The sequence below is a fragment of the Bombina bombina genome, unplaced genomic scaffold (assembly GCF_027579735.1).
Source record: "Bombina bombina isolate aBomBom1 unplaced genomic scaffold, aBomBom1.pri scaffold_627, whole genome shotgun sequence".
Classification (NCBI taxonomy): domain Eukaryota; kingdom Metazoa; phylum Chordata; class Amphibia; order Anura; family Bombinatoridae; genus Bombina; species Bombina bombina.
The window spans coordinates 102,286-125,394 of NW_026512012.1; the positions used below are offsets into that span (position 1 = coordinate 102,286).

Here is a 23,109-nt window from a genome sequence, read left to right on the forward strand (position 1 = left end):
CCTGGTCTGTACCATCCCCCTTTTAATTTCACCAATAGTAAAAAAAAGAGTTGTTGAAACTCTACAAACAGTATTAGTGCCACTGGATATATTAGATCATGAACTTACACTAAATATACTATTTGTAACACAGGACTGAAAATATGTTTAACCCTTTGAATGCTAAGCACTCTCCCACCTGGGTGCTAAGCTTTTTTTAAGGTTTTTTTTTTATTATTATTTTATTTTTTGAAAAAAAAATGTGTATTTTTTTTTTTTTTTTAGATCCCCAAGACTTACACTGTTGGAAAGGTTAGGCGATTACCTGAGATATAGGCTTCTAAGCTGCATGCCCCCTGCTCCTATACTTAACATTGTTAATTATAAATAAAGTTGTGCAGTGACATCACCACACATAACGTGAAACCCTGGGGATGCCTGTCACTATGCAGGCCCGATCGCCGGGGTAGGAGTGTGTGGGAGCCCCCAGATCTCCCTCAAGGTGGGACAGTGCTAGTGATGGCTCAGAGCCGTCGTTAGCACTCAAGGGGTTAAGAAACTAAAAAACAATCAATACAGCACATTTTTATTAACCCGTTCCCATCATTAGGACGTTCCCTGCCTTCCTAACTGCACTGGACTATAGCGCCCTTAGGACGGCATGGAACGTCCTAGCTGTTTGGCTGTCCTGAAGCCATAGAAGCTTCCTAAATGGGATTGCGGGCTGGAGGGCCTGCCTAGCATCATAAACACTCCCCCCGACTCCATCACATCATTTAAATTACGCAATCACATGAACGATCACGTGACTTCAATTTTTACTTGTTTGTTTACATTGGAACTTTGTTTCGATGTAGACAAATAAGTCCTGTCGGGAAAAGGATAAACTACATTTATTTGAGATTTAATAACAAAAACATTTTCATGCAATTAGTATTTATAGTAAAATGGACCATAGCCTAGCCTAAACATAATGTTTTGTTCAGTGATAGTAAAGAGAACACTTTTTACCGTTAATTTTTGAAGAGATTTGGCTAATGTCAAAATCATCATGGTCAGCGTTGTCCTGTGGAATTCCTACTTTGTTGTTAAAGTAATCGGAAAAAGCTCCAGATGTGTTGTTTTGCTGTTGTTCTCCTCTCCTTGCAGGGACAGCTGGCGGCTTTGCCAGTTGGTAGTCTTTGAACATGTCCTTCACATTCTTCTTTTCTTTTTCACCAAGAGGATCAAGAGCAGTAAAAACATCACTTTCCTTCTTAGGTGACTCCTTCACAGGTGCTGGTCTAGGTGGTGGTTGTGGTGGGCTTGCCAGGACAGAACTTGATGTCATTAATACTGGTGGTCTAGGGGGAAAAGTGCTGGTCTGGAACGGGTTGCTTATATTAGCTTGTTGGGGCCATGCGTTTGGCTGAACTGCTACTGGCGGGTTCCACAATGCAGTATTTTGCATAGGTGCTGGCGGTAAAAAGGTTGTAGGCTGGTTCCAGGTTGTCATTGGTGTTGCAGATGGAAGAACTGCTGTTTGGTTAAAACTGGCCTGTGCACTCATTACTGGATTTACAAGAGTGGATGCCTGTTGTGGAAACGCTAAACCCTGGGGATTCCATGGCTGAGCTGGAGAAATATTTATTGGCAATGTACCTAGAAAACAAAAAGCAAACAATAAAAAATATAAACAATTCCTGCTTCACCATTTTTTTTCAACATCAGGATTGACAATAAATGTACAAACCAAATCCCAACCTCAGAGTTTATCTGGGCACTAACTGATGTACACTGCACTGTGCATGGAGCGTACATACAGATGAGTGTCGGGGTAAACTCTACTGGTGGAAAGGAATACAGCTTTGAAATGTTCACTTTAAAGGGATATGAAGTTTGTGATTTAGACAGAGCATATATATTTTTAAAAAGTTTTAAATTTACTTCTATTGCCAAATTTGCTTTGTTCCCTTGTTATTCTTTGTTGAAGAGAAACCTATTTAGGCATCTGGAGCATTAAATAGCAGGAAATAAAGCTGCCATCTAGTGCTCTTGCAAGTGGATACCATTCTTGCAAAACTGCTACCATATAGTGCATCAGAAATGGGCGAGCTCCTGAGCTTACAACCCTGCTTTTCAACAAAAGATACCAAAAGGACGAAGAAAAATTGATAATAATGTTTAAAAATTGCCTGCTCTATCTGAATCATGAAATAACATTTTTTAATTTCATATACCTTTAAGATAAAATAAAGTCAAATATAAGTACAATATTCCTTTAAGGGGACATGACGCCTTTACAAGACTTTTCAGTAGTTTTGCAATAAATTGCACAGTCTAAAAAACAAGTTATAACATTAAAAAGAGTTTGTTTTTTTTAGTTAACAATTATTATGAGGTCAGTTAAATGCAGTTATGTATAAATAGTCACAAACATTTCAGCTATCAGGCAAGAGCAGAGTTTAATCAACTTCTCATACAACTTGTTTAAACTGTTTTCTGATTGACTATTATTTGTTTGGTATCAAACGACTTTAGACTTTTGTAAAATCCTTTGAAACTGACACAACTAAACAGATGAGCCCAAATACATGTATTATTAAAGGGATATACAATTGTTAGAGCCTTTTATTATTGCACTTTTGCTTGTATAAAGCTGTGTGCTTAAAGCTTTCAATAGTTAAAGTTAGCTCTAAAGCTGCAATGCATTACTGAGAGCTAGCTGGACACATATGGTGAGCCAATGACAAAATACAAATGTTTGTAGCCACCAATCACCAGCTAGCTCCCAGCAGTGTAGGATATGCACATATCATTCTTCAACAAATAATACCAAATGATCAAAGTCAATTTGAAAACAGAAGTGGATGTAAAAGTGTATTACAATGACCTGCTCTATATGAATCATGCAAGTTTAATTTTCCTATCCCTTTTGTTTTAAATACAGTAATACTCTTTTAAAAATAAAATAATGCTAAATTTAAAATGTAAGAACATAAAATGAAAAACAAAACAAAACAGTAAATTAAAATCATAGGGCTCTATTTATCAAGCTGCAAAAGAGATTTGGTGACAGTCCATGCTCGCACGATTTGCCCCACGCAAACAGGGGGCGGCATTGCACATCAGTGGCTTGTGCAATGTTAAATGAGGGCAGCGGATGCTGCCAGCTCACAGTGAGACCGAGCTTGCTATTGTTAGGCTCTTAAAGGAGAACTGTACTGTTTTTTTTCCCACTTAATATGTTTTTAATGACTTGCTATAACAGCTGGTTGCTCCTTTCTGTTTATTCTTGCATTTGAAAAATTGGTTTTGTCCACTGAACCCAGCATCAATAATGAAAATGTAAGACATTAAACACCTTATCATAGTATTGAGGTTATTCATTACCTCCCTCTAGTCATGGGTGCTATGTTAGAATCTGTCTCTTACTACATTCCAGTGCTGATCTGTTTGCACATGTGCAGCGACTCTCCCTCAGATACCTGCAGTGTAACTTAGGTTCCATATTGGAAGCACCTATGATAAGAGGGAGGTGCATGAAATGTATTTAGTGTCTAATGTCTCTTTAAAGGGACAGTCAACACTAAAAATAAACTTGCTTGAATAAATTACTTACAACACGATTATTGCAAACATCCTTAATCACATCCTCTAGTCCAAACTGAATCGTTTTGTAAAGAAAAAACAACTGTCGTTCTGAGCCGTTTGGAAAAAAAACATGGCTCCATAACTCCTCTCATCTTCTTCTTCCCCAGGGCTAGTTTCAAATTCTCTTGTGCCCGCCAAAGATTCTAACATTAAAACATGCATGCGCATAGTGTCCGTTTTTTTTTTTTCACTGAAGGAAGAGGCTGGGATGTATTTTAGTGTTGCACCAGTCCCTCTTACCTGTTGCGCTGGCGGTCCGTCGCTAAATAGGGAACCTTTACATAGTTCCGTGTATAAAGAGGCAGCTACTGATGCAACATACTAATTACGCATGCGCAATTGGGCGTGAACGCTCAGGAGTCGTCGTGGCCGACACTCCTGTGATTTTCAGTTAGAATCAGCTTGAGAGTGACATCAATATAGGAGGAGTTGCTTAGAACGGCAGTTGTTTGTTTTTTTAAAAAAAAAAAGATTCAGTCTGGACTATAGGATGCAAATAAGGATGTTTGCAATAATCGTGTTGTTATTAATTTATTCAAGCAAGTTTATTTTTAGTGTTGACTGTCCCTTTAAGTTTTGGGCTTTGTGTATAGAGAGTGAGACAAGCTAATATGCCATTCCTTCTTGCAACCACTTGTGATGTGCAATGCTGTTCATTAGGTTGACATTACAAGTAGGGTATTTCAGTTGATATGTATAAAATAAAAACTAGACATAACCTGCGCCACCCATTGTGGCAGAGGCAAAACATATCATCCTAGCATGATTCTCGTCTGACTACTCCAGCTCTGAAGAACCTCCTGTTCCAGCTTGGGTGTGACATTGTGAGTCGCTTGATGTATCTGGACATCTCAGTTTTACACTGTCCCAGATGTGGAGATTTCATTAAAGGGGACACAAACCTAATGTTTTTTTCTTTCATGATTCAGGTAGAGCATGCAATTTTAGGCAACTTTCTAATTTACTCCTATTATCAATTTTTCTTCATTCTCTTGCTATCTTTATTTGAAAAAGCAGGAATCTAAGCTTACAAGCCGGCCCATTTTTAGTTTAGCACCCTGGGTAGTGCTTGCTGATTAGTAGCTACATTTACCCACCAATCAGCAAGTGCTACTCAAGTGCTGAATCAAAAATGGGTTGACTCCTATGCTTACATTCCTGATAATAGGAGTAAATTAGAAAGTTGCTTAACATTGCATACTCTATCTGATATGGTTGTCTATGGTTGAGTCATGTCCTTAATTCATTGGATGATTGCCAATGTAGTTGTGAAACTGTACTCGTTAGCCACTGGCATTCTTTTCACACAAGGCTGCACCTGAGTTTGAGGCACATATTAAACACTCCCACACTAAGAAAATGTTTGCCTGGACGTCTCACACTTTGTGATGTCTGTTTCAGGAGACTGTGTATTTACTTACTGGCTGAACAGCTATTATTGGCTTAATTCATCCTCTATCATGAATTTTTGTGCTTTATCTCGTACACATGACACGTTTTGATTGCTACTAAGGGCCAGATTACAAGTGGAGCGGTATTTAAATCTCCAGCTTGTGCGCTAACTCCGCTAGTTAGTAAGGTTTTTGTGCGCGTCAGTTAGCACTCGTAACTGTTAGCATGCCACACGTAATCTGGCCTAAAGCGCTTAAAGGGATATTCCAGCCAAATAAAAGCATTTTTGTAATGTCTCAGGCCTCTGCTGTTTTCTTAAGGCTAACCCTGTTATATATCTGTCCCTTATTGATTTTATCTAATAACAACTGCAAAACAATGCATTTTTACACTAACATTATGAACAAGGTTAGCCTTGTTGTCTGTAGACTTAGGCCCCTAGTGGCTGCTCCAAATAAGGCAAATGGTGGGTGGAGTTTGGCTATTGAAAAAGAATTGCATTAAACAGGATGTTAATTTGTTTTATAAGACTTGTACGATATGTTATTCTATAGCAACACAACAGAAATGTATTGTTATTACAAGGTGTTTACTGTCCCTTTAATAAATCTGACATTTACAAATAATGCCCTTTCCCCATATTTTAGTAAGTTTTAGTCTTTTCTTTTTTTTTGTGTTCTATATTTATATTTATTGTGGTTATCACCACTTACTAAATTTAAAGGGACAGTCTAGTCAAAATTGAACTTTCATGATTCAGATAGGGCATGCAATTTTAAACAACTTTCCAATTTAATGTTATTATCAAATTTGTTTTGTGCTCTTTGTATTCTTTGTTGAAAGCTAAACCTAGGTAGGCTCAAACTGATTTCTGAACAGCTTAAAACTGCCTCTTATCTCAGTGGATTTTTACAGTGTTTCACAGTTAGACACTGCTAGTTCATGTGTGTCATGTAATTGTGCTCACTGTCGTGGACTTATTTATGAGTAAGCACTAATATAAGGGGGCAGTCTGCAGAGGCTTAGATACAAGGTAATCACAGAGGTAAAAAGTATTAATATAACAGTGTTGGTTGTGCAAAACTGGGGAATGGGTAATACCATAAATTATGCTTACCTGATCATTTCTTTTTCTTCTGATGGAAATAATCCACAGCTGCATTAATTACTTTTGGGAAATAAGAACCTGGCCACCATGATGAGGCAAAGACAAACCAGCCAAAGACTTAAATACTCCTCCCACTCATCTCATCCCCCAGTCATTCTGCCGAGGGACAAGGAACAGTAGAAGAAATATCAGGGTGAAAGGTGCCAGAAGAATAATAAGGACGCCCCACATAAAATGATGGTGGGGAGCTGTGGACTCTTTCCATCAGAAGAAAAGGAAATTATCAGGTAAGCATAATTTAAGTTTTTCTTCTTAAATGGAAAGAGTCCACAGCTGCATTCATTACTTTTGGGAAAACAATGCCCAAGCTATAGAGGACACTGAATGCCAAAACAGGTGGGTACAATAGGCGGCCCATACTGAGGCACCAGGCCTGAATTTCTATACAATAAAAAATCCCACTTCGTCTGAAGCCGAGAAAAAATTTCAAAGGAAAAGCCCCAGTGACACTGACTCGCAGCCAGTCCAGAGCCAAATTAGAGACCGCAAAACGGACTCAACTGAGCCAACAGTCCACCAAGAGACATCTTTGCCCAACAGACGGTCCCCCACCACTCACCCCTCACAATTGAAGGAGAAACCAGCTGAAGTCCCCAAAGGGAACAATGCAACGGAGGACAGAGGAAACCGAAAAGTCCCTTAATGCAAAAAACAGCACCTCCAAGAGTGGGCCCAGAATCAGAGACCCAAATGAACCCAAACAGGGAAGGAGGCCACGCCTATACCAGGCGAAATCCGGGATAATACCGGCACGGAGACCGAAAGACATCTCCCCAACATCCTGCAAGCATGGAATGCAACTAAAGAGGCAAAGTCCTCCCAGCGCCTGCCCATAGAATACCCAAATATTCAACCATGAAAGAGTGTGTAATAGACCCAGGCGAAACCCCAAGTTTGAGAACACAGAGGGAGCTAAAACATGAATGTTCTTGTAAAGCACGGCTAATCCCCTTTAAGGGACTCAAGGCGCTGCTCATCTTATCAACCTCAAAGGAAGAAGGCTGAGTAGACCTCGCCGGGGATCGAACTTGCAACCCTCGGTCTGCTACAGTGCAGAGTAGCCACTGTGCATTAGTATGCTAAGCTAGCTATCCAGCTAGCTGCAAGGAAGAAGAAGAAGCAGCAGTCATCAAGCAACAGACCACACAAAACAGTCACCAACAGAAGGCACGCTCCAGGCAACCTAAGCTGCCAGACTTACTCACAGGTCCCTAAAAAAGGGAACACAACGCCTCCATCGAGGCCTCCCAAAAAGGAGACATAACCTTCAGAACCCGAAGGAAGAGGAAACCATCTCCTGTCAAAGGAGCAAGGAGAAAGGAAAAACCCATCTCCTAGCAGACTGAGCTATCAGAATAGACTCAGCAAGCTCACACATCCCAAAGGATACTGTGACTCATAGACCGCTCAGACATCCTGACCTGTAGACCCAGCTGGGCCACCAATACAAGGGAACAAAGATCCTGAAACTGGTACAGGAACGAGCGTAAAGATGGCAGAGCCATACTCCCAGAGTACAAGTACAACCCAACACTGAAACCAAACAAGGCCATAGACCCAAGGATCTATTCAAACAAGGCCCCACAGTCTGCATGGAACCAGCAAGATTCCAGGTGGAACCAAGTCCATCTTCCACTTCCCGACCAGGAGAAGCCCCTAGTAAGGACTCCGTCTCCTGAAGCAGCGAATATCCCCTAAAGAAAAAAGGAAGAAGCCAGAAAGGCAATAACCGTCCTCAAGACCCAAAGCCACCGGCTAAACAGGAAGAAAAAAATCGCCCGCAAATGTCCTAGTAAGGAACCACACACAAGTAGTTCGCCCAACAGAGGCACAGCCAACCCATTCGCCTGCAGAGCAGATCCACGGGTACCCTGGCAAACTAACAGGGGAATGCAACCCTAAGGCGCATCAGAAGACTGGAATCCAGCACCAGCAGCTGAGTAGGAACCCACCATTCTTGAGGCGCAAGTCACCCAGCTAACCCCAGATTACATGGGTTACTCTGTGGCAAGGAGTAATAAATACTCTGATAGCCCGAGCCAACCCTGACCCGGTCAGGTAGATGGAGCAAGGACATAGCCCCAGTTCCCACCACCGTGGAACATCCCAACCAGCCCTGAGATCCAAACAATCCAAAACTGGGACAGGAGCAAAGCCCCAGAAAGAGGAAGACTCAGGAAGAAAAAAACAGGTCCGGGTACCTAATAGTTCAGGCAACTATACCCTGGAACTAAACACCCCGACTCGCCAAAAAAACAGACAAAAGGAATGGAGCATATCCAGAAAATCCAGACAGCACAGAGAACTCGAAAGCTCCGACCAAACCTCCCCTAGATAAAGTCCAACTCCGAAAATGAGCTAAACAAGTCCCCACAGATCAACCAACATCCGGAACACAGATCCCCAAAAGGAGATCTAACCCACCCGGGACAATGGAAGAAGACCCATGATCTCATAACTCAGAAAACATCCCATCAGATACAAAATAAAATATAAGGCAACCCGAAGGTTAACGCCCAAAAGACACAGGCCTGCCCGCAGGACCAGCCAAACGGAGCCCTATCTTACAAAAAAAACTTGGCAAGATCTAAAACAAATGACAAACAGGAGATAACCCCACATCTCTAATGAGGTGCACCATTCGCATTATCAGACTGAAAGTCCCCATATCTGTTAACGATAGGGTCATTCAATAACTGAAAAAGATGTCTGAGCAACACGCTAAGGCGCGCAATCCTGTAACGAAAGGCACAACACTCTGGAACAGTTACACCCGCCGGAACTGTAGAGGCCCACCCCAAGGGGGAAGACCCAGTACAATAGGGCATGAGCACAATCTCAAATGAACATCTGGACTCTGCAGACGGATTATTGCTAACATTATCTGGAAGCGAAAACGTGCTGCAACCTCCGGGGGGAACACGCCACCCTGCATTGAGGAACCAAAAACTGGGTTACCCACATGTGTAGAAGTATGAATTGGTAGAGAACTCGCCTCTTGGAGGACGGGGCCCCCAGAGACGGATGGCTCAGCAGTCCCCTGATTCCCCGAGCCCGAGGAACCAGCCGCTCTCATATGGCATATGTAACAAAACTGGTCGACATTTGTCAACGAGGCCAATCCAGAGTCATCACCTGACAAAGAATCTGAATCTGAAATTAAAATAGTGTTGGAATCAGAATCCTCCATAACTGAATCTGAAATGAGCACAGTCTCAGCATCAGAATCCTCCATAACTGGATAGAGAAAATATCAATATGGACTAAAGTATTAAAACAAAAACCGCACCTGACACCCACAGTGGCTGGGTCACTCACCACCTCCTATGACCAGACCCCTGCAGACTAGAATATCTCCTTCGCCAGATGGTCAGGAATGCGGAAATGGGAAATGGAGTGTAACCACGCCCAAACACAAGGTAAACCGTACAGTCCAAAAAAGCATGCCCAACCAAAAAGTTGCGTCACTTCCAAAGGCCTCAAAGTTCCAACCACGTGCCCATAAACATCACACATAAGCAGGTTGAATCACATAAAAACATGATAATAAACCCCCCTGTTTAATAACACCCTCAGGAGATATTAACCCTGGATTCCAAGATACTAACAGAGACTCACTGAGACCCTTATGTCATATAGTTAGACCCACAAAGGTTTGGTAGCCTCTCGGGAAAACATTCACATTACAGTACGATAAAGTAAAATGAAACGATCTTACCGGAATCTACGCTGTGGAACAGGAACACAGCCTTTCAAGTGTGATGAATGGTGGCATCGCCTCCGCCATGGACTTCAGAGAAGAAAGCAGGCAGGGGAGCGAAGTTCGACAACGCTGATTGCTTGAGGAGCTGTTAATATGAGTCGGGATAGTTTCGCAGAAAGACTCTCTCTGCATCTCCGGACTCTAACTTTCATCCAAGCCCTTACTAAGAGACTGACAGGACTACTTAAAACTCCTGTCCCATGCCGAAGAGCACCACCCTCCATAAGAGACAAAAAACAAAAATGAAAAATTCTGACACTTCTCTGCCAACTTCCTGGGACGAAAGGCAAACAATGACTGGGGAATGAGGGGAATGGAAGGAGTAATGAATGCAGCTGTGGACTCTTTCCATTTAAGAAGAAAAAAGGGATTATCTATCTTTTCAAACAATAAACATTTTCAAGTAGACTGTCCCTTTAGCACTGCACCTTTCTTTTTTTTTATGCACATTTTTTAGAACCATTTTTTTTTTACTTACCAAGGTTTCCAATGGTGGTTACAGCTGATTGACTGTTAGTTTTAAAAAGATCCAAAGGATTGATTTGTGCAGGTGGGGGAGCGATAGCCGGAGGCGAAACTGGTTCTGTGTTTGTCACAGAGTTAGATGGAAACAGGTCTGAACCAAGCAAATGATCAGCAGATGGCTGTATATAAAATAGACAATATATGGATTATTGCATGGTTTTAGTTTCACAACATACATGCTTTGTACTATAAACAGGTGATAAGGGCAATTCAAAATGCTGATTTAAAACTTTATTTTGTACATGTTAAATTATTTTGATTCCTTTAAAAATAGAAGAAAGTAAATGAAATTACTTTTCTCAAAAATATGTTTTTATTCTTAGGTATTTAAAGGGACACTAAACCCAAAAAATTTCTTTCATGATTCAGAAAGAGAATGCAAATTTAAACAACAATCCAATTTACTTCTATTATTTATTTTGCTTCATATTTTAGATATCCTTAGTTGAAGAAAAAGCAATGCACATGGGTGAGCCAATCACATGAGGCTTTTAAGTGCAGTAACCAATCAGCAGCTACTGAGCCTATCTAGATATGCTTTTCAGCAAAGAATATCAAGAGAATAAAACAAATTTGATAATAGGAGTAAATTAGAAAGTTGTTTAAAATTGCATGCTCTTTCTATATCATGAATGGAAAAAAATGGGTTTCATGTCCTTTTAATAACTCTCCAAGAACCATGCATGATGAAAAAAATGACCACAATAAATAAAATAATTACTTCTGTATTATGACATTACTATAAAAAGGAATATTACTCACAATGCCATCTAGTGGTAAAAACACAAATTCACTGTGATAAATGTTTTTGTGACCAGAAAATAATTAAAGGGACAGTCTACTCCAAAAATGTTATTGTTTAAAGGGACAGTAAAGTCATAATTAGACATTTGTGATTAATAAAGAGCATACAAATTTAAACAGCTTTCAAGTTTACTTCTATTATTTAATTTGCTTCCTTGTTATCCTTTGTTGAAGGGTTGATCTAGGTAAGCTCAGAAGCAGCAAAGCAACTGGGTGCTAGGTGCTTATTGGGGGCTGCATATATATGACTATTGTCATTTACTTACCCATGTGTTCAGTTAGCAACCAGTAATGCATTGCTGATTGTTCAACAAAAGATACCAAGAGAATGCAGCAAATTTGTAAACTAAAGTAAACTGGAAAGTTGTGTAAAATTGTATGCTCTGCCGGAATCATGAAAGAACATTCTTGGTTTTCATGTCCCTTTAAAAGGATAGATAATCCCTTTTGTACCCAGTTTTTTACAACCAACACGGTTAAATTAATATAATTTTAACCTCTGTGATTACCTTATATCTAAGCCTTCTCAGACTGCTTCCTTATCTCAGTTCTGTTTACAGACTTGCAGTTTAGACAATGCAGACTCACAAATAACTCCATGGTAGTGAGCACAACATTATAAATATATAGCACACATGGTATGAAAAAACCATAAAAATGCCCTGAAATAAATGCAAACTGCAGGGGCTTAGAAACAGGCAGACATTTAGATGTTTAAAGGTTATAAAGTATATTAATAGAACAATGTTGGTTGTGCAAAGCTGGGGAATGGGCAGTAAAGGCGTTATCTAACTTTTTAAACAATATATTTTTGGAGTGTACTGTCCCTTTAAGTAACACACAAAACAGTAGTCTAATTGGGTGACAGAAGTGATTTTTCCCTTAATTGCTTTAACTACACTTAGAGAATCAAGGGGTAAAGTTACTGCTGCAAGACACACTTAGAAATGTGATCCAACCCTATGATTGCTTGGACCACACATATATGAGTTATTTAACCCATGATGGCCCAGAGCAAGCAGATTAAATTCCTGATGTGGGTATGTTACTTGCTGCTCTGGTACCTCTTTCCAGGAGCCAGATATTGTGGTATTCACAAAACAACCAAATGGAAGTATTTAGCCTTTATAAATCACCTTTGTTAGTTGGTTACTGTCCAGTCTGCCCCTAGGAGGTGTGGATAATCTCTAGTTAAGAGAATTTCATGTTCACATAACAGCAGAATGTTTGCTTTAGTAGCAACAGCATTATTAGTTACATTATTTGTGTCTTTTATGCCAAGTAAGTAAAATATCCTGTATCTTACAGTAATACGGGTGCTAAGGATCACAAATTGCCTTCCTTTAGTTACATGTAGGCTAATTTACACAGATTATATTTCCCATACTCTTATCCTTGTTACATGTCAGTACTACTAATTTTATACTGAAAAACGCAACTTTATATGTATTCTTAAATAACATGTACACGTGACCTGGATTATTTAAATGATATAACTACAGTATATTGTTTCCTATGGTTATGAGGCAGAACTTTTCTTCACTTTCTGCGATGAGATTTTTTAATGAAAATTTTTCTGCAGGTCATTTTTAAATAAAATGCAACTTTAAATTAGAGAGTTACTCTAAGGCACCATTTCAATTGCAATGTTTTGGTTAACATAAAAATTTAATTTTTAATGTTTTATAACATAATTGCATTGCAAATTAGAAAAAATCTGTTTCCTTTTCTATTGGTCTAACATAGAAATGTAGTAATAAAAAAGATGCAATGCTCATACTAACGTCTTACATTCAGAATAAACAGCTTTGCAGACTGGGAAAGGCTAGGGGGCGGGTTTGAGAAAAATCTCTGAGAGACAGTCAACAAGCAATGTCCTGCTGCTTTGCAGTGCTACTGCATATTTGCTCACTTCAAACAGCACTTCGCTCTGGATGCACTTTAAGGAAACTTACACAGTGTAGCCAGAGCACAGCTCTGTTTAAAGAGAACCTAATGTGGAGCAGCACTACAAAGTTCAAGTGCTAACTGTTCCTGCTTGTGTCCTGTTCTTTCTGCAGACATGCTGCATTTTCTGCGATGACATCTCAGATCATTGTATGTTCTGTCTTGGGGATGGTTAACACCAAAAAGAAATACCACGATTATGATAAACATGTAAAATGTTTTTCTTCTACACATTTACTAAACCTCCCTGTATGAAGGTATATGCTCATAGAACATAAACAAGGCAGCTCAGTACAATTCCCAAAGACAAAACCAAGCTAATAACAGCACTGTGTTGTGCTTGAGACGAAGATCAAAATATTGTAAACATTGTTGTAAAACAATGTTGTAAATCCCTAAGTTAAAAAATAAACATGCAAAATACAAGAAAACAGTAGAAAAAAAGTACTACTCACCACTACTATATATTAATGGCAGCATATCAATGGAAGCAAAAAATGTATTAGTCTCGTAATAGTTAAACATGCAGGGAAAATCAAATAACAAGAAAAAAATTGTTAAAAGAACATTAAAATCATTTTAAGTGTGCATAGTATTACTATAATAATTGTGCATAGTATTATAGTAGTATATAGCCACAATTAAAGCAACAGTGAAAGTACATTTCCCCCATAATGGTGCAGTATGTTTACAATTAATAAAAACAATGAGACTCTCACCTTTTTAAAAATAATATGTTCCCTATATTTATGGCCCCAAAAAGTCCTCCGTTCACCATTAAAATTGCTCCTGTCTGGTGCTGCATTTTTTTTGTTTTTGTTCTCAAATCACAACCTGCTTGATCAAGCTGCTCAGTTAAATGTGACGCTTTCCTGCGCTGGATAAAGCAGCCAACACAGGACACTTTTTTGTTTTTTGTGAGCGTCCCTTTGTGGTTATTAATTGTGCACATACTGCACAGTTATCAAAATATATTTATTGTCCCTTTAATTACTGCATTGCAAAAGATCTGCATACAGAATAAACGATAAAAGGCATTTTGTTTGCAAAATATGCATTGGTTTGCATTTCAGGGATCTACACCTTAAAAAAAAAAACAACTCTTCAATATGTTTATCTTGTCTCATCTGATGTGGCCAATTAGGTTGTACACTGATCAAACAATCACTTTATAAAATGTTGCAAGGTCAGAGTCTGGAATCCCACAGTATGTACTCCAGCCCCTCTGGATGCAGTGGAAAAATAAAAATGACAGGAGATGCAGGCAAAATAAATAACAAAAAAACATAAGATTGTTTGAGGGGGTCATAAAAAAGCAATAATAAAATTATGTAACGTGTAAGAGTATTTTATTATTGTACTAATGCTTGTACATAAAACAATCGCTTAGATTACAAGTCGCGCGTTGACAGCAGCTCACGTGTGATATGTTTTTTCTTTAGGCTTCCTCGAGCGTCTTCAGCCTTGCTACTCTCATCAGTCCTTATGCTATTACATACTATTTAATAATAAGGACTGGTGAGGCTAGCGAGACGTATTTAATAACATAAGGACTGGCGAGGCAAGCAAGGCTGAAGACACTCAAGCCTAAAGAAAAAACATATCGCACATGCGCTGCAGTCAGCCCCGACTTGTAATCTAGGCGTATGTGTTTAACCCCCAAAGGGAGTGGCAATGCCCTACTGGTCCTGACCTGAACATGGCTACTAAGCCAATCTGGAGCAACATATGTTTATAACTGCAGATCACTGTCCGTGTGTATCTCCGCACCTCTGGTACTGACTTTATGTATTCAACATTTACGGATGTTAAACACATAGTTCTGCACAAGCAAAACTGCAATAATAAAATGCTCTAGTACATTAGATTTGCCTTTTGTATCCCTTTAATATCCATAAATGTTATGTGGAATCATGTTTTGAGTTTAATTCCCCTTTTAAGAAATAATCATATTTGAATTGGTTTATAGCAGTAGAAGACTTTTCTTTAATGAAACGTAATGTGAAACTGTAAAACACAAACAGGTAAAACATCACCTTCATACATCTCCTGCCTCTTCCGGGCTTGGTATTTTGCGGAGGGGGAATAATACTTATAGAGTCACTGACAGAGTCTGTCTTGAGACTGGAATTGTTTTCAGAATTCCTTCTCACTCCATTTCCATTTTGCAGATCCACTACTTTGGACGGGCACTCAGCAAACGGATTTGGTGAAGGACCATTTTGGGGTTTTTCTATTATACCATTCTGAGTCCTTGCTCTTGGCAGTGATTGGGAATTATTAAGAGGCCACTGGTCAGACATTGCTTCTTGTTTAAAAGACTGGTTAGCAATCTGGTCAAATTGCTGTCCAAATTCAATATCATTAGTCAAAGCACCATTGCCTTCTGAACCATTAAGTGAACTTTTAAGGTGTTCTCTATGTTTTACAGATTTGGAAAAATCATGTGAAGAAGAAGAAGAAGTTGATTTATCTTGAGCAGAGAAAGGATCATCACAAAAAGGATCTGGATTTGGTGCAGGGAAAAAGCTGAGATTGGAAGAAAATGGATTTTCAGATAAGAAAGGTGACTGAGCTTTGGAATGAGAAACAGAAGAACAAGTACGGATGATTCCATTTGATGAAAAGGGATTTCCTTTATTAATACAGTTTTGATTGGTGTCGATTTCAGTGTTTAGATCCACTAATAGGATTTCGTTACTTTCCTAATTACGTAGAGAAAAAAAATGAAAGAAGCCATTAGAAAGTGACAAAACATGAAATTAAGAAGAAATGTGACAAAATCTTTTTCAGGGGATTCTTTAACATGCCATTAAATGTGATGAAATATAAACATGACTTTGGTGAACAATCAAAATTGGTGAAATAATTAGAATTTATTGCTAACAATCTCCAGAATCAAATTACAAAATGTGAATTAATTAAGCAGTGATTTAATTAGAAGAAAATGTATTTCAGACCAGTATAATACTGAATATGGAAGACATTGTGCTTATTTAAAATATGTTAGAAATTTATTTAGATACAAATAAGGGACATTAAACAAAGAGTAACAATAGATATAATGACGTCTCCAAAGCAGAGATTAGCTTGTGAATATTATCTATATAAATGTGTTAACATTACATTAGTTGTTTCCATACTAAAGAAAGAAGTGTAACATTTTATGTTCTATAAAGTACTTTAGCTTTTAGAAAGTAATGGTTGCCGCCATCTTGGAACCTTGGTTTCCTTTACCTTATCTCATCTGCTGAGCACAAATAGGGACAGATAAAGTGTGCAAAGAAAGGCTGTGTACAGGTTTTATTAATACTCTTTATTGAGAGCTTGAGATAATGCAAACAGCTGAAGACACAGTCATTATAGAAACTGTCTTGAGGGAGTGATACGCAGATTAAAACAATGAAACACATACACTGAATGTGATACGCAGATCACTTGAATTTCATTGGTTAACATACGTACAGTATCACAGCAGCTTAGAATCAGATAGAGCATGCAATTTTAAGCAACTTTCTAATTTACTCCTATTATCAATTTTTCTTCGTTCTCTTGGTATCTTTATTTAAATGTAAGCTTACAAGCCAGCCCATTTTTGGTTCAGCACCTGGGTAATGCTTGCTGATTGGTGGCTACATTTAGACACCAATCAGAAAGTGCTACCCAGGTCCTGAACCAAAAATGGGCCGGCTCCTATGCTTACATTCTTGCTTTTTCAAATAAAGATACAAACAGAACAAAGAAAATTTGATAATAGGAGTAATTTAGAAAGTTGCTTAAAATTGCCGGCTCTATCTGAATCATGAACGTTTAATTTTGATTAAACTATTCCTTTAAAAGCACAATAATGAGACTGGATCATGGTGCATATTAACTAAATTTAAACACAAATAACAATTAGGACTTCATCTCATTTTATGGGTTTGGGCCATCATTGTCACCATATGTCTTATGAGTGAGCTGCACAGCTAGCAGACTCTGACTGACAATTTTAATGCAAATTTTCAGTTCAATTTTCTTTGCTGCTGTTCGGAATTTGCAAAATATTCGCCTCCTGTCTTTAATAAAATCTAGATTATTTATACACCAAGGCTATAATAATCCAAATTATATTTAACTGGACATTATCTTTAATGATGAGAGAATTTACTTGTAAAGAATAGGCCAAAATGAGTCAATGACTTCTATATATTACTGTAAGAGAAACAATGGTGAGAGCGAACCGCTCAAGTTAACTTAGGGACAAGGTAAATGAAAACTTTGGTATCACATATTCTCAGTTTTTATCAGCTAAAACATACCTAAGTACAAAATTCTAGATTGTCATAACATGTTTCAGTCCCTTCTTGGAAGCTATTCTGATGCACAAGGAAACGAGCAGCAAACATTCCTAAACAAAATTGCTTTACATTTCAACATTCAACAAAATTATTGCATATTGATGTATATAAGCCCAGTAAGAATTAGTGATCACAAAACAGCTGCTGAGAGATAGAGAGTTAAGTGGTAGGCAATGACACTAAAACTGCAGCCGTTACAACAGTAGATTAAAGGGACAGTCAACACCCGGCAGAACTTAATACCATCATTTAGATACATAGAATAAGATGCGCCTGCACCACCTCCTATGTCAAATACCTCTAACGATATGGAGTAATCGTCCACAGCACATACGTTTTTCAGCTGTAGATATGGCCGCCAAACTCCTCCCCCTCTTCCTTCATCCCCTTTCTCTATAGAACTCAATGCTCGTTCGTGTTCTTGCTAATGCACATGCGTATTAGAAAGTCCTGTCCGTCCGCAAGCAGAAATTTGAACTGCTGCTGGGAATCGCCGTGACTGCGGGTAAAGAATCCGACAGAGGATTCTATTCTGATTGGCTGTTTATTTTAAAAAGAAACGTATTATGTTACGTTGGGTGGAGTTTGGCGGACATGTCTACAGTTGAAAAACATGTGCTGTGGACGATTACTCCATATCATTAGAGGTATTTAACATGAGAGGTGGTGCAGGCGCATCTTATTCTGAGTATCTAAATGATGGTATTAAGTTCTGCCGGGTGTTGACTGTCCCTTTAACCCACTTCTGCTTTCAGTGTATCCTTCCCAGCACACAGGATCAGCCATAACTTTTGGTGTGTGAGGTTGCATGAATAGAGAAGTGCATCAGGCAAGGGGATAAGTGAACTAGATTGCCCAAAGTGAAAAGAGAAAGTCATCAAAGCGTCCTCCATTACCCTATTCGCCAATAGGGCAGAAGGGTACGTAGAGCCTTTATTCCCGGACCCCCCTCAATCTTGAGTTCATGTCCTTTTGCGGTTCTGTGTCAACTGGAGTGTTGTTGAAGAGCACAATCACTGAAGAATTGGGATAAGGCAATGTAGAGCCAGTGTTCGGTCGATTTTTGCTACCCATCTAATTTTGCTACCCTTTCATTGCGCATCTGCACACATTACGTCACTGCCACATATGTTGTAAAGCATGTTTGGAATGCAGTGATGTAAGTGCGCTCATGCACACTGAGAAGGGTAGCAAAATTTGACGGGTGGATAGCAAATCTTGAAGCTTTTTCTGTGCATGCGTGCCGCGTGCACCCTCAATATGTATTTGCAGCTCCATATATCAGCTCCATATATCATCACAATTAAAGGTAAGTTAATGAATTTGGGAGTAACCTTTAATTGTTATGATATATGGAGCTGCAAATTAATGTTAGAGAAACTGTTCAGTTAATTTTATTTACATATCGAGAGTGCGTGTGTCGAGATTTGCATGAGCGCGCATACATTACTGCATTCCAAACATTCTTTACAACATATGTGGAATGCAGTGACGTAATGTGTGCGCATGTGGAATGAGAGGGTAACAAAATTTGACGGGTAGCAAAAATTGACAGAACGGCTGGAGTGCTGTTGAGGAGAATCGTCTAAAAAAAAATAGGATAAGGCAATTCCGCTTCAGGCATCCCATCCACTAAGTAATCACCAATGCGGTCTGCAGTCAGTCCTCCCAGGAATTCAGTCTTTCTGCTAGAACTACTTTATAAGGAGACAAATGCGGGTGTGAAAATATCATTCCACTTAGTAACTAAGTGATACATTCTAACAAAAAAATTGGAAGGTAAACTGATGGGCAGAACACTGAGTTCTATTATAGAGGTTAAATGACTCCTAGTCGGCAAGAAGATTCTCAAGGCTTCCCAGGCACTAATATTGCCAAGGGAGGAACGGATGGTGAGTATTGTGACAACTAATTATTTCAAAAGCTGATGACTAACATGGAGCAGTAATAGTTAAAGGCCATCTTGATGCGCCACCCACTGGAAGTCTTTCCGTGTCCAATGTTAAAAAAACTATTTATATGGTTTAAAGCCTCTATATTACACAAGGTTGCACACTTTATATGTCCCTAATTATCCTGAGCACAAAATATTACATTAGGGAAACATAGGTTTCAACATGATGGCACCTATTACTTTATAGAATATCAGGGGAATTGGAAAGCCCACAATTTTCTGAGCTAAACTGAGGAAAAGGGAGCAGAATAAATAACAAGTATAATGAAATTTTTTTTAATACAAATAACTAAACATTTTATATTACAATCTCAAGGTGTTTAAAGTCCCTTTATTTGTGTGATTAGCTCTTGTCTAACTCTCTGAAGTTTTTTTTTTTTTTTTAAATGGGTTCTTATCTAAAGTTCTCTACAACAAAACACAAATACAAATACATAAATAGCAGTTATTCACAAAGCCTGGTCAACACACAGGGCTGTGACCTTTAGTAATAAACAACATTAAAAGTGACGTGGAGAAAACTAAATATTTACACCTGCTAACGGGAAAACAACCAATCCATTTTCTGTTGAACAATTGCTTCACAATGTCTACCCTTCTTGTTTTTTCCTTGAAAGATAAACATTTATTTTAGCGGTCAAATTATTTATAATGATACTAACACACACACAAACATGCACACATATCCATACACACACACATATCCATACAAACACATATCCATACACACACACACACAAACACATAGACATACACACACACACACATATCCATACACACACACACACAAACACATAGACATACACACTCACACACACATATCCATACACAAACACATAGACATACACCCACACACCCACACATAAACATACACAAACACATAGACATACACAAACACATAGACACACACACACACACATATCCATACACACACATATCCATAATCACACACATAGACATACACACACACATAGACATACACACACACACACACACATACACACATATCCATACACAAACACATAGACATACACACACACACACACGTATCCATACACACACACACACACAAACACATAGACATACACAAACACATAACCATACACACTCACACACACATATCCATACACAAACACATAGACATACACACACACCCACACATAAACATACACAAACACATAGACATACACAAACACATAGACACACACACACACACACATATCCATACACACACACATATCCATAATCACACACATAGACATACACACACACACATATCAATACAAACACACATAGACATACACACACACACACACACATATCCATACACAAACACATAGACATACACACACACACACACATATCCATACACATAGAATAATACAGGTACTAAGGGAGGCGCTAAAAAAGCCAAAGGTATCAAGCACTTATAAAATTTAATAAAAACACATATGCATACAATATCAATATATAAAAGGGGACGTCTCCCCAAAACGAATACTAATATTTAATTACTTAAAATACTAAAAAATACAATTGATATAAATTCCCACAGATAAAAACCTACAGTCTGTATAGAGCAGTCCCAATCAGTTCGTTATAATGAGGTCAGAAAGAAATGTCTTTTCTCCATATAAAAAGTAACTGAATAAGCGGTCAGCGTTTCATTAGTCAAATACCACCAAGCTGCCAAATTGATAGAACAATTGATAGACCAAATTGCTGCCAAACAGTGTAAGTAGATAATTATATACTTGCAATTCCAAAGTCCTCTTACTGTGTAAGATATCACTTTAGCAAACCATTCAGCCGTGTACTTTACCAGATCCTTATACGTGAGGTGGATGTCTTTTCCCCTAGCCCGGTATTCACCTCGAGCGGGGCCGACTGAAACTTTCTGGCGTCTGACGTCACTGAAAGATGTTCCGGTTCAGGAGAAGAAGTCGATTCCTGCGCTTACTTCTATGACCTGTAGTCACGGTCCTCTCAGATGAGCCCTGCACTTAGTGCTTATAGCACGCAAGGGATTGGATACTGGGCAATGTGAATGATATCCCAGAATTGCTGCCAAACAAGATGATTTACTCCTATTTAGGAGAAAAATAGTTCCAAAATGTATAACCCGGGTTATTAAGTAGGATATGTAGATTGTTGTCACAGGAATAGAAACAACACCACTGCCAACACACACGACGCGTTTCGCCCTCCTATGGGCTTTATCAAGATAGTGGTGGCAAGTGTGAATGCCCTTATTTAAAGGGGTGTCTTTCAGTCTGATTGGTGGTGGTTTCAATTAGCAGAATTGCCTTAAGGTGGTATTTTGACTTTTAGTAGCAACTTCTTTTTAAGGTGGTCTTTTTCTCTTCTAACCTTTTAAATAAAATCATACAGTCTTACTGTTAAAGGGACCTCACAATCGTACCAGAAAAAAGATTTGCAATAGATTAATAAATAGATTATTCATAAATTAATAGTCATCCATCTTTGACGGGACCTCTATGTGTAATTAGAAGGAGATACAAAATCAATTTATCACTACAAACTGGCTCAATGGCTTCCTATTAAAGTGCTGTGTAAATATATCAAATGTAATTACATGAGTATACCATAAAATGTGCTGATAAAATTACATAAATCTCATAATAAAGTGCAAAGTTAGATTATAATCTTACAAGTGAAAAAAAAAAAATTCTAATACCTATGTATGTGTAAAATAATCTAAAATAATATATCATTCAAATAAAAAGGGAGAGAGATCTAATTCAGAATTTAACCCTTTAGGATATAGAGTGTCATACTTATAGATATATTCTGCTTCCCTTATAAGGAGGGTTTTCTCGATATTACCACCTCTCCAATGATTGTTTATTTTAAGAATACCCCAATATTTTAAATCCCTAGTATTACCATGGTGAACTTCCTTAAAGTGCTTATATAAATGTGTGTCCTCTTTTTCTTTTTCTATACAAAGAAGGTGTTCTCTTATTCTATCCCGGAGACTCCTCTTGGTTTCTCCGAAATAGAACAAGTTGCATGTGCATTTCAATACATAAATAATATTCTTATGAGTGCATCTAATAATTCCCTTTATCGTGATATCTTCACCCAAACTATTAATTTTCAGATTCTTCAATTTTGAGCTATGTGTGCATGCTTTACATGTGTAGCAGGGAAAGAAACCTGCTACACTTCTACCCTCCAGATCTAATTGTTTTTGGTCTCTTGTCTTCTTTCGTATTTCACTAGGGGCCAGAGTTGTTTTAAAATTCTTTGCTCTGCTCACGTATTGAGGACTTTGAAAGACAGGTAGTAGCCCTAGCAGATAAATTTACTGTAAAGGGTTATGAGGAGGAAAATATTACAGGGGCTATAAAAAAAGCACAAATGAAGAATAGGGATGATCTTCTAAATTATCAAACAAAGGAAATTATTAAAGGAGACAAAATTATTGTTCCATTTATAACGGATTATAACACAGACCATTATCTGATTAAAAAAATTATTAAAAGGAACTGGCACTTATTAAAAGAGGATAACATTATAGGGAATCAGTTGGCGGACAGACCGACCTTTATTTTTAAGAGAGCAAAGAATTTTAAAACAA

The 23,109-nt window shown here is 38.3% G+C and overlaps 1 protein-coding gene across 1 annotated transcript in view; it reads right to left on the reverse strand.

Moving 5' to 3' along the window:
- The window catches only part of LOC128644090 (disabled homolog 2-like), a 168,682-nt gene that overhangs the window by 36,247 nt on the left and 109,326 nt on the right, over positions 1-23,109 (reverse strand). The window contains exons 9-11 of the mRNA XM_053696807.1: positions 15,248-15,916; positions 10,414-10,579; positions 991-1,620 (exon numbers count right to left, since the gene is read on the reverse strand). Coding sequence (XP_053552782.1) covers positions 991-1,620; positions 10,414-10,579; positions 15,248-15,916 — 1,465 coding nt within the window. The remainder of the gene's footprint in view (positions 1-990; positions 1,621-10,413; positions 10,580-15,247; positions 15,917-23,109) is intronic.